The 13,090-nt window shown below is 39.0% G+C and overlaps 1 protein-coding gene across 2 annotated transcripts; it reads right to left on the reverse strand.

The window, feature by feature from the left end:
• Positions 1-2,375: 2,375 nt before the first annotated feature.
• On the reverse strand, positions 2,376-9,733 carry LOC124122167 (ganglioside GM2 activator-like). Of its 2 annotated transcripts, none has more exons than XM_046489852.2 (5): positions 9,650-9,733; positions 9,226-9,464; positions 8,156-8,332; positions 6,057-6,224; positions 2,376-3,425 (listed from the first exon to the last, which is right to left on the reverse strand). In XM_046489852.2, the coding sequence occupies exons 2-5, from the start codon at positions 9,412-9,414 to the stop codon at positions 3,288-3,290; spliced, it is 672 nt and encodes a 223-aa protein (XP_046345808.2). In that variant the 5' UTR covers positions 9,415-9,464; positions 9,650-9,733; the 3' UTR covers positions 2,376-3,287. The 2 variants fall into 2 exon arrangements, with proteins under 2 accessions (XP_046345808.2, XP_046345809.2); XM_046489853.2 differs by having other exon boundaries at positions 9,655-9,670.
• Positions 9,734-13,090: the final 3,357 nt, after the last annotated feature.

Consider the following 13,090-nt stretch of genomic DNA (forward strand, 5'->3'; position numbering starts at 1 on the left):
TCCCATTTATCTAGCAGCAAGTTAGGAACATACAGTTTGGTCACGTTATCTATAAATATTGAGAATTGTCTTACATATTGTAAAAACAAAGGCCATAGGTCACTTTTCTCAAAACTTCGTTTAAGTAATCACAAACTAAAAATTGAAAACATTGTAGATATACAAACACACCAACCCCATTTGAACAACGTCTCTGTGTTCTGGATCTCTGTGAAACATGTGATGTCTCAGAAGATGAACAACATTACCCACCAAGAAAGAGAATCACAAATAATCCCCAATCATGATAAAGAATTTGGTACTCTCTGTTAAAAGGAGCAGATTCTTAATAAGTTTACCAACAGTTATCCAGAAACAACTTCCAAGATCTGTTAACATATCAACAATTACAAACAAATTCCTTGTACATGTATGTACTACATTACCATAGTTTTGCTCAATTCTCATATTGTTTCCATATCATTATAAAACACTTGTTTTAGAAATTAAATTCTACCTCTTTTGAATGTTGAATGTTCCTGTGTTTTTTAATTGTCGTTTATTGTGCATGTATTTTGTAGTTTGTGATTGTGCAATATTGCCACTGTTTCTTCATGGAATGTTCCGCAATACATATCTCATCTAAAACATCTTTGTTGTATAATAGTTTCTTACAGTTGTGTCCCTTGGGCACGCCAGAAACCTATGACAGTGTGTTTGAATCTCGGTTCGCCCCGATTTTGTTGTCAGCACAAAACCCTTGCTCGTTGGTTTCACCAAAGTGGTGAACGTCTAAGACCTGCATCACTTCAGACTTTCCTCCCACATCAAGCTGACACGGAATACTATTCAAGACGGCGTTAAACCCAACTACCTCACTCACTCTTGTGTATGGTTCCGTTTGGTTAACTGGGTTTGTGTTGTGATTGCTTCCGGTTTAGATTGGAAACTTGTTTAGAAGAATGTTACTATGTTCAACCCAAACATCGTGAAGATATCATGCAACCGTATTATCTTTTTGGAAAATAATTGCAAACTACAGACCAACCTGTTGATTTCCTATGTATCCAGAAGCAAAGGACATATACGGGTGTATGATCTCTGCTGGAAGTTATTTTTTTTTGTCAAAGCAATAAACCATGCAGAAACGTAAACCGCCGCGTGAAACGGTATGTACCATATATTACATACAGTGAAGTATTTAAAACAATGCTGTGCTCAACTATGCACAGCAAGCGCCATACATGTGATTATGAAGACAACTAATAAAACAATTCTCATATCAAACCCGTTGTTTTACATGTGTTGTTTATTGAAGAAAGTCATACTTTATAGAAGCCTGTTATTTAATCATGTTGAACAATATGTTGCAATAGCAGTGTGAAAATTGAGTGCGCGTGACAGGCTTGGCCTAAATTCCTTCCTGGAACGTTTCTCGATGGCTGCCTGAATAACATACGATACATTGCAAAGATAATGCGCAATTGAACTGTCCGGGTAAGGGAGATAATCACTCACTCTCAGTGATACAGCTTGAATAAGATACGATGTACAGCAATGCAAGGTCAGAGCGTGAATTTATCACTTCTATACTACGCCTATAGCTAAAGGAGTTAATCGCTCAATGCGCAATAGTTTATTCTTACAAAATAAAGACCGGTTAACTTTAGCGAAATGGGATCATTTTTAGCTCTTTTAAAAACAAAATGAACAAATTTAATGGGCTATCAGCATTACGAAAAGTGACTAAGTCTCAGAATAGCAAGACGATTTTGAAGTATCTCTTATTGCTGGAGAAGATAAACATCAACATTTCACGCCCTTTTACATGATTTGTATGTTTCGTTTCGGTAACTGTGTGGCTTGAAATTTCAAAGAAACCAACATGTCGACTAACATGCTCCAAAATTAACCTCTCCCGTATACTTCCCCGCCTTAAGGGCGGGGAAGACTAAGGCCGTCAGAAAACATCCTTGTATTTGACTGTCGCCTAGAATCATGTTAATAGAGTGCGATCCACACCTAATGTTGTTGTTTACTTCGTCAAGTTGAGTTGATAGAAAGGTCAGGAAAGTACGACACTCACAGCACTGGCAATGTTACAGCAATTGAGATTGTAAACGACAGAAGCCAAATCGTTTTAGAAAGCTGACATCTGACTCAATAAACCAGATATCCTTGAGCGGTCACTCAGTAGCCGCGAGTCGTCAAGATGTAGTCTAGTTGCATTGTTGAAGATTGTCATTGGCAGAAGACACTCGGTTAATAATTTATATTGATGGAAAAACTTCATAGTTTAGTCGTTAATGCTGTGCATAAATGTAAGGGTGCTAAAAGCGATAAAGTACAATGTGATGTTTTATTTAGAGCTTCACTAAATCAATGAACAAAACTCATTTCTGTTTTTCATATTTTATTGAGTGACATTTGGAACAAGCGATGAAGCGGGATTGATTGTACGCGGAAGGACTTTATGTTCGTATCGGTATTCCAAGAACTATATCATGACAGAAGCACGTTAGCCAAGACAGATTGAAAAAATAGATATTAACGCGAGAAATATACTTTTAAAACTATTGAAACTGTGAAATTAGTACTTAATTCTGCCTACTACACCTTTCATATGACATAACAAGAGAAACCATCAGAAGTGCACAAGTGTGAGTTAGTGAGTCAATATTTATTGTCAAATCGGCAATATTTCAGGCATATCGTGACTAAAGCAAGATAACATTAATTTAGACTATATAAAAACCTGTCAGCAAAGGACGGTAAAATTACTAGACTTATCACATATATCTATTTTTAAAACTAGTATGTGCCCATAAGAAGCTATTACTAAACAGAACAATACATTGTCAAAACGGGCTTAAGATCGCCAGCAACTGAAGGTAGATCACCATACTGGGGACCATGGGGACTTTTAGTACCTTTGCTACCTACATGGACACCAGTAGGATTTACATCATACCTTCAGCCGCTGGCGAGTGTATGCACGTTTAGCCATCAATTAAAACTAACAAATATACTACGATTGAAATCGTGGTTGGCCTGCATATAGTTCGAATGATGTAGAATTTACTTACCCTCTCTGGGGTCAATAATTTTACAGTGCTTTAACCCCTTTCGAGGATACAGCCACTGACAATCTCAGTTGCTTTTTTAATCTACCAAATTTAAAGCAACATTTATTTATTTTGCAAAACAGGTTAATCAGAAATGTTCAAACAATTCTATTTCTTTTAGTGCACAAGGAGAAGCTTAGAGAGGTTATTGTTGGCTGAAAGATGCGTGTTGCAATTCTGGAATCAGGCTATTGAAAAGTACACTTCGTAGCAAGTTAGAGTCGACGAATCGATCTTCAAGTTAACCTTAATGCAGAAATCTCCACTTGGGACATTTGGTATGTTGACGTCAAACTCAGTAGTTGGAAGAGTGTAGTTTCCCTGAAATATATGGCATGGAAATGAATCTGTGTGTGGTTTGTTTGTTTGGTTTGGTTTTTGTTTAACGCCGCACTCAGCAATATTCCAGCAATATGACGGCGGTCTGCAAATAATCGAGTATGGACCAGACAATCCAGTGATTGATATCATGAGCATTGATCCACGCAATTGGGATTGATGACATGCATCAACCAAGTCAGCGAGCCTGACCACCCGATCCCGTTAGTCGCCTTTTACGACAAGCATAGTTGCCTTTTACGGCAAGCATGGGTTGCTGAAGACATATTCTACCCCTGATCTTCACGGGTCCAAGTGATGTACAGGATATGTGAGCATATTAGTAAAACGATATTTGAAATTAAGAATACATCACAAGTTTAGTGAACTGGGCCTTTAACATTTTATTCCATGTAAAAATAAATTAAATACGAAATTTATTGTATCTGAGGTCAAAAGCAAGGCTATGGATTTGAGTGTGAAAGAGTGGAAAGAGTCTATTCCTGAAACGGTTGGTCCGTCAGGCAAGGGAGGTAATAAGTTGAGACTCTATTGTAAACTAGTAGACAACTACTGTCCAGGAACATATGTTCCAACAGTCAAGTGATCGACATCATGAGCATCGATCTACGCAATGGATGTGTTTGTTGTTTAACGCCGCACTCAGCAATATTCCAGCTATATGACGGCGGTCTGTAAATAATCGAGTCTTCGCAATTTGGATACGATGATATGTATCAACCAAGTCAGCGGGCCTGACCACCCGATCTTGTTTGTCGCCTCTTACGATAAGCATACTCGCCTTTTATGGCACCCATGTGTTGCTGAAGACCTATTCTAACCTAGGTCTTCACGGGTACGGAAAGGTAATGCACTGCTTCTTACGATTTGTTTTGGAAATAGACGGTCGAAACAAGTTATATAGCATTTAACACATGTCTCAAAACGTACCTTATTATTATGCATAATATTCAGAGTGAGTGAGTTGGGTTTAACGCCGCTTTTAACAGTATTCCAGTTATATCACGGCGTGTCAGCCTAATGTGGGAGGAAAGCCCGAAGTGATGCAGGTCTCAGACGTTTACCACTTCGGTGAAACCCACGACCACGGGTATGGTGCTGACAAACCTAGGAACATAATCGGGGCGAACCGGGATTCGAACCCACAATCATAGGTTTCTGGCGTGGCCAAGGGACGCAACTCTGCACAGCGAATCGCGGCGCCTTAGACGACTGGGCCACCCGTGTCCCCCATTATATTCAGAAGGATATACATGTGTCATTATCCAGTGATACACATTCAAAATTAGGCTAGGTTTAGGCAAATGAATCGGAAGTGCAAATTGGATTCCACTCAGGTGTGGATGAAGTTAAGTACCATTAACTTTCTTAAAAAACTTAAGAAAAAAGTTCATTTTCATGCCGCAGTATCCATTTTATTACTCTGACGTCACCATAGCTTGATTTGTAGCCTGATGCGAATCGCAGAAATCAGTCAAAATACTTTCATGAGCGCAGGAAATATTTTGTGTTTCGTTAAAAGGTAGGAATGATGGATATCGTGACGTTATTTTCGAATCTATGGCGGCAAGTGGGTCCAAGGTTTTCATCAACATAAAATAAAGAAACATAATACACTTGATAAAAGAGGATGAAAAATTTCCAAATGCGGCGTTATACGTTTTAACCTCATCGACTCATGTGAATGTTGTGCTTAAAAGGGCCACCAGAGTCAGCAGGATATCAACAGGTTTTACTGTCTATCAGGAATGTTCAAGACACAGGGCTTCTTATCGACGTTTTCAGACAATTTGAGAGTTTCGGAAATATGAGTCACAATTATTGTTGAAACACTTAAGCATTGTTAAGATGACAATTATTGTTGAAACACTTAAGCATTGTTAAGATGACAAATATTGTTGAAACACTTAAGCATTGTTAAGATGCCAATTATTGTTGAAACACTTAAGCATTGTTAAGATGACAATTATTGATGAAACACTTAAGCATTGTTAAGATGACAATTATTGTTGAAACACTTAAGCATTGTTAGGATGACAATTTTGTTGAAACACTTAAGCATTGTTAAGATGACAATTATTGTTGAAACACTGAAGCATTGTTAAGATGACAATTATTGATGAAACACTTAAGCATTGTTAAGATGACAATTATTGTTGAAACACTTAAGCATTGTTAAGATGACAATTATTGTTGAAACACTTAAGCATTGTTAAGATGACAATTATTGTTGAAACACTTGAGCATTGTTAAGATGACAATTATTGTTGAAACACTTAAGCATTGTTAAGATGACAATTATTGTTGAAACACTTAAGCATTGTTAAGATGACAATTATTGTTGAAACACTTAAGCATTGTTAAGATGACAATTATTGTTGAAACACTTGAGCATTGTTAAGATGACAATTATTGTTGAAACACTTAAGCATTGTTAAGATGACAATTATTGTTGAAACACTTGAGCATTGTTAAGATGACAATTATTGATGAAACACTTAAGCATTGTTAAGATGACAATTATTGTTGAAACACTTAAGCATTGTTAAGATGACAATTATTGATGAAACACTTAAGCATTGTTTAGATGTTAAATACGTCAACAACACTTACCATTGGGAAGGGACACTTGCAGGGTATGTTGTTATCATGGAAAGCTTTTGGACAAGGGGTTTGGTCAAGAAACCCACAGAAGTCTCCATAGCTACACGACCCCACGTTGTGCCAACATGGCACGCGGATCCACATGCCAATTACCTTCTTCCACAGGGTTACCTCAGTCTAGGGAGGAACGAAACAACCACGTGTGCAATATTTATTTCAAACACTATCAGGGGGCACGGGTGGCCCAGTCGTCTAAGGCGCCGCGATTCGCTGTGCAGAGTTGCGTCCCTTGGGCACGCCAGAAACCTATGATTGTGGGTTCGAATCCCGGTTCGCCCTGATTATGTTTCTAGGTTTGTCAGCACCATACCCGTGCTCGTGGGTTTCACCGAAGTGGTAAACGTCTGAGACCTGCATCACTTCGGGCTTTCCTCCCACATTAAGCTGACACGCCGTGATATAACTGAAATACTGTTAAAAGCGGCGTTAAACACAACTCATTCACTCACTCACTCACTCAAGCACTTTCATAATGTGGTCTCATCTTTCAATATGCGTTATCCACCGTTATTCCTAGGGTAATGGCCATATACATAGAGAAGGGGGTGATTCCGATCTTGGTTGGTTGTTTAAAGCCGCACTCAGCAATATTCCAGCTATATGACAGCGGTATGTAAATAATCAAGTCTGGACCTGACAATCCAGTGATTAACATCATGAGCATCGATCCATGCAACTGGGATCGATGACATGCATCAACCAAGTCGAGCCTAACCACCCCAGCCCGCATTATATCTTAGTACTAGACTTCCCGTTAAAACCTAGGTCAAGCGTATGAATACCATATTTGACAGTCCTGCCTAGATAGGCTGACATCGATGCGACCCACAGCACAATCCGTGCCGCCTCCGTGGTCTTGTGGTAGAGCGTCCGCCCGGAGAGCGGAAGGTCCGGGGTTCGATCCCCGGCCGCGTCATACCAAAAGACGTTAAAAGATGGTACTTGTTGTAACCCTGTCTGGCGCTCGACATTAAGGGGCTAAAACAAGGACTGGTCGGCTCGGAGTCAGTATACTGTGTCTGAGTGGGGTATTCATGTTAAACTGCGGCATGGTATCTCAGTGAGCTAGCACTATAAATTGGCATCAGTCCTGTCTAGTACAAGCAGCCACAGACACACACGTGCATGCACGTCGCTATATAAGTGCAATAATCTTGGACGCGACGTTAAACCCAATTTCACCTCACCTCACAGCACAATCCAAATTAGTTGAACAGAATAATACAACTTCAAACAGATAAAAAGCTGACACGGAAATTGATACGATACTACGGACTACCTTTAGAATTCAGCACCAGAACCTTTACAAAGACGTCGCAACACCCTTTTACCTACACTGTAAATTTGTGAAATTCGGTTGCAAGACACACTGGCGAAACATCACTAAGCTATGGGGGTTGTAAGGGTAAACGAGTGTGCATAAGCTCCTCTCAGTGACCTAACATCTCCACATGCAATGTCATTGAATAAGCCCAGCGAGGTTGAGACTTTTCAATACTTGTTCCAGTAGCACACAAACATTGTGCTTTGCTACAAAACGCTGTGTAACACGAGCTCATTCTCAACGGGCGAGTGCGTGAGTGAGTGAAAATTTAACGTCACATCGGCATTATTTCAGCCATAAAGCGACCAGACCAAGTTAACATATTCACAATTCAGTTATTTATGCAAAGTTGTATTTAAAAACATATTTGAGCATTCCAATATCATGTATACAGTTTTAAAACTAGTAACCAAAACTAGGCCACCTCGCTGGGGATCATGAGGACTTACAGTACCTCTGCTTCCTGCATGATACCCAGCAGGATTTACGTCATCACTTTAGCCACTGGTGGTTGTGCACAATGCCAGCCAATATTTAAAAAAACCTCAGCAATGAGTTGGCTTAAAAACACTGGTTGAAGATAGCTACATTGATTATGATAGGATTACGTGTCACACAGGGGGACAATAGTCAACGGGCGAGTGATAAATATCCATATGAATTAAAACTACAGTGGTAATAGGTCATCTGTACTTCTCTTCTTTTTCAGAAATATAGACAATACCTGTATGGGTGACACGGCTCTTTGCAGATTTACAACTTTGAAAGCGACTTGTATCACACCAGGAAGTTGAATGGGGTCAGGAGATAGCTGCAGTTCAAGTAGCCTCGCTGTTTCTGTTGAAGGGTCTCCACAGTTTTTGTAGGAGAAAGAGGTCAGTCTTGAACTGAGACTGATGCCCTGGAAATACAATGTAATGAACTGTCAAGACAAAAGTGACAGTACGTTGGAAACCTATAGTGAGTTATTGCTATTGGATATTTTTTTCTGCACCTTTTATGTCATCCGTATGTGTATAGTCTTACTGTTTTGTTTGTTGTTTAACGCCGCACTCAGAAATATTCCAGCTATATGACGGCGGTCTGTAAATAATTGAGTCTAGACAAGACCATCCAGTGATTAATATCATGAGCATCGATCCACGCAATTGGACAGCGAGCCCGACCACCCGATCCCGTTAGTCGCCTTTTACGACAAGCATAGTCACCTTTTACGGCAAGCATGGGTTGCTGAAGACATATTTTACCCCTGATCTTCACGGGTCCTCAGTTATGTAGCAATAGCCTTATTATTTTTATAACTATTACATTGTTGCAAAGCTAAGAAAACAAGTAAATGAGATTTTATTTGTTTTTACACTTGATAAAACGCTAGAACAGGTTAACTTCAAAGTACAATTTCAAAGAAACAATCGACTGAAAGTCCCCCAGTTTGTTTGTTGTTAAACGCCACGCTCAGCGTAGTAATCGAGTCTGAACCAGACAATCCAGTGATTGACATCATGAGCGTCGATCCACTCAACTGGAATACGATGACATGCATCAACCAAATCAGCGAGCCTGACTACCCGATCCCGTTAGTCGCCTCTTATGACAAGCATAGTCGCCTTATACGGCAAACATGAGTTGTTGAAGACCTATTCGACCCCGGATTTTCACGGGTGATGTCTTAAACTGTATTACTTAATGTAATGACGACATCTTACAAGCTGTAAATTGTTCTTGGCGCTGTATGACTGAAATACACTCACTTAAGCCATAAATATTACTGAATATTTAAAAAGTAGTACTCACATATTTCTGGAAATAAGACTGTGGCATATACCTCTCGGGTGTTCGACGCCGCATCAAAATATTCATGATGTCGAAGGAATCCTTTGCATTCCGATCGTAAGACTTAAAGTTTAATACTCGAAAACTACTAGCTCCCGCAGTAAGACACAGCAGAGCAAGGATACCAGCAGCCGCCATGTTTGCGTACATTCAAACACTCTGGTGTATCGCAGTGTAGAACTCCAGCGAGATTCTTCTTCCTTGTATCACGAAAGAGGAAATAAAACAGAAGTTTCATATAACGGTTGTGTGTGAATATCAACAACTGAGGCAGTCACTAGTTTATGAACGTCAAATGAGGAAAGGAAACTGCAACAAGGAAAGTTTTCAACAAGCTTTGTCTGTTGTTAGAATAGTGGTTCAGAATACTTAATGTTAAAGTTACCATACACGTAGACGAGACATTGGTCTAGTTACATCACGGTTTGGGTTGGTCAGAGAGGCGGAGCCTCGAGGTAACCTTTTCGCCTGTCAATCAAAGGCCGAGACAAAGCGTGCTGTAGCTCGACCAATGGCGAGTCGGGGGTGTGGTTACTGACTTGTAGCACTGATTGCGAGCGGTGATGGAAACGGCGGTAAAGTTACATCATATTCACTTTGGTGACGTAGAGCATTGCATGACGTCACAAATCAGCTCAGATACGATTGAGTACAATTGCCATTCGAGTCGGGGGACCTGAAAGGAATTTGAAGACTGAAAATCAACCGACATATTTCTTCAACTGTGTTTTCAATATGTAAGTTACAATTTGGACATTGTGAAATTGTTTGTTTCCTGCAGAAAAGGACTTGAAAGTTATATTGAGAACTGAAATAAAGTTGTTTGACAATATTTTTATAGTTTTATAATGGGTGTGTAATGTTTTTATAATGAATGTCTGCTTTTATGATTTGAAACCTGGACCACCTTGTTCATTATTTGTTGTTTTTTCGATTATGAAAACTTATTCATTTACGTGACAGGAATAAACACTTGATTTCTCAATTCCTCTGGTCTTTTTTTACCATGTTCATCTTGTTACTTAAGTTACATAACATTGTTGCGACCTTTGCAATATAATGGTGTATCTTTGCATACATTTAACAAGGCGCGGCTTGCTGCGGTAACGGCAGCCAATGGGGAGCTGAACATGGAACAGCACGGCTTAGATCAAAGGAATCGCTCGCTACCAGTGCTACAAGTCAAAAACTGGTTCTGTGACCTTGCCGACTGCGCGTCATCGTACCCCGTTGGCTTATGTTTTCTATGTTTAGGTTGTATTTTCAGACTCAGCCTTTTTATTACATAATCGTGAAGATCCGGGGTAGAATAGGTCTTCAGCAACCCATGCTTGCAGTAAAAGGCGACTATGCTTGTCGTAAAAGGCGACTAACGGGATCGGGTGGTCAGGCTCGCTGACTTGGTTGATGCATGTCATCGATCCCAATTGCGTTGATCGATGCTCATGATATCAATCACTGGATTGTCTGGTCCATACTCGATTATTCTTCCCCGCCCTTTAGGCTGGGAAGTATACGGGAGAGGTTAATTTTGTAGCATGTAAGTCGACATGTTGGTTTCTTTGAAATTTCAAGCCACACAGTTACCTAAACGAAACATACAAATCATGTGAAATGTGCGTGAAATGTTGATGTTTATCTTTTCCAGCAATAAGATATACTTCAAAATCGTCTTGCTATTCTGAGACTTAGTTACTTTTCGTAATGCTGATAACCCATGAAATTTGTTCATTTTGTTTTTAAAAGAGCTAAAAATGATCCCATTTCGATAAAGTTAACCGGTCTATATTTTGTAAGAATAAACTATCGCGCATTGAGCGATTATCTCCTTTAGCTATAGGCGTAGTATAGAAGTGATAAATTCACGCACTGACCTTGCATTGCTGTACATCGTATCTTATTCAAGCTGTATCACTGAGAGTGAGTGATTATTTCCCTTACCAAAACAGCTCAATTGCGCACTACCTTTGCAATGTATCGTATGTTATTCAGGCGGCCATCGAGCAACGTTCCAGGAAGGAATTTTGGCCAAGCCTGTCACGCGCACTCAATTTTCACACTGCTATTGCAACATATTTTTCAACACGATTAAATAACAGGCTTCTATAAAGTATGACTTTCTTCAATAAACAACACATGTAAAACAACGGGTTTGATATGAGAATTTTTTTATTAGTTGTCTTCATAATCACAAGTATGGCGCTTGCTGTGCATAGTCGACAGCATTGTATTAAATACTTCACTGTATGTAATGTATGGTACATGCCGTTTCATGCGGCGGTTTACGTTTCTGCATGGTTTATTGCTTTGACAAAAAAAAATTAACTTCCAGCAGAGATCATACACCCGTATATGTTCTTTGCTTCTGGATACATAGAAAATCAACAGGTTGGTCTGTAGTTTGCTATTATTTTCCCAAAAGATAATACGGTTGCATGATATCTTCACGATGTTTGGGTTGAACATAGTACAATTCTTCTAAACAAATTTCAAATCTAAGCCGGAAGCAATCACAACACAAACCCAGTTAACCAAACGGAACCATACACAAGAGTGAGTGAGGTAGTTGGGTTTAACGCCGTCTTGAACAGTATTCCGTGTCAGCTTGATGTGGGAGGAAAGTCTGAAGTGATGCAGGTCTTAGACGTTCACCACTTTGGTGAAACCAACGAGTAAGGGTTTTGTGCTGACAACAAAATCGGGGCGAACCGAGATTCAAACACACTGTCATAGGTTTCTGGCGTGCCCAAAGGACACAACTCTGCAAAGCGAATTCCAGCGCCTTCGGCGACTGGGCCAACCATGCCCCCGTAAACAACTGTAAGAAACTATTATACAACAAAGATGTTTTAGATGAGATATGTATTGCGGAACATTCCATGAAGAAACAGTGGCAATATTACACAATCACAAACTACAAAATACATGCGCAATAAACGACAATTAAAAAACACAGGAACATTCACCATCAAAAGAGGTACATTTTAACAATTTAATTTCTAAAACAAGTGTATTATAATGATATGGAAACAATATGAGAATTGAGCAAAACTATGGTAATGTTGTACATACATGTATAAGGAATTTGTTTGTAATTGTTGATATGTTAACAGATCTTGGAAGCTGTTTCTGGATAACTGTTGGTAAACTTATTAAGAATCTGCACCTTTTAACAGAGTGTACCAAATTCTTTATCATGATTGGGGATTATTTGTGATTCTCTTTCTTGGTGGGTAATGTTGTTCATCTTCTGAGACATCACATGTTTCACAGAGATCCAGAACACAGAGACGTTGTTCAAATGGGGTTGGTGTGTTTGTATATCTACAATGTTTTCAATTTTTAGTTTGTGATTACTTAAACGAAGTTTTGAGAAAAGTGACCTATGGCCTTTGTTTTTACAATATGTAAGACAATTCTCAATATTTATAGATAACGTGACCAAACTGTATGTTCCTATGTTGTATTATGTAAGACAGTGCGTAATGTTGTTCATCTTCTGAGACATCACATGTTTCACAGAGACGTTGTTCAAATGGTTTTTTTTTGTTTGTTGTATATCTACAATTTTTAGTTTCTGATTACTTAAACGAATTTTTGAGAAAAGTGATATGTAAGATAATTCTCAATATTTATAGATAACGTGACCAAACTGTATGTTCCTAACTAGTTGCTAGATAAATTGGAATCCATTAATGATTGCGTGAATTTTTACATTTGAACTGAAGTATATTTAGAGTGGATTCATTACATTTTTTTGTGTTTACTATTTTAAAAGTTTGCTTTATTTAACCCAACCAACATTTTGACCAGAAATATTGATATT

Source organism: Haliotis rufescens, unplaced genomic scaffold (genome assembly GCF_023055435.1).
Source record: "Haliotis rufescens isolate VD_foot unplaced genomic scaffold, xgHalRufe1.0.p SCAF_25, whole genome shotgun sequence".
Classification (NCBI taxonomy): domain Eukaryota; kingdom Metazoa; phylum Mollusca; class Gastropoda; order Lepetellida; family Haliotidae; genus Haliotis; species Haliotis rufescens.

Coding starts and splice junctions, on each gene's coding strand:
- LOC124122167 (XM_046489852.2), bottom strand. CDS start 9,414: ATGTACGCAAACATGGCGGCTGCTGGTATCCTTGCTCTGCTGTGTCTT. Junction 6,225..8,155: donor GAGCCGTGTCACCCATACAG/GTATTGTCTATA, acceptor GTTCCTCCCTAG/ACTGAGGTAACCCTGTGGAA. Junction 3,426..6,056: donor GCAAGTGTCCCTTCCCAATG/GTAAGTGTTGTT, acceptor CATATATTTCAG/GGAAACTACACTCTTCCAAC.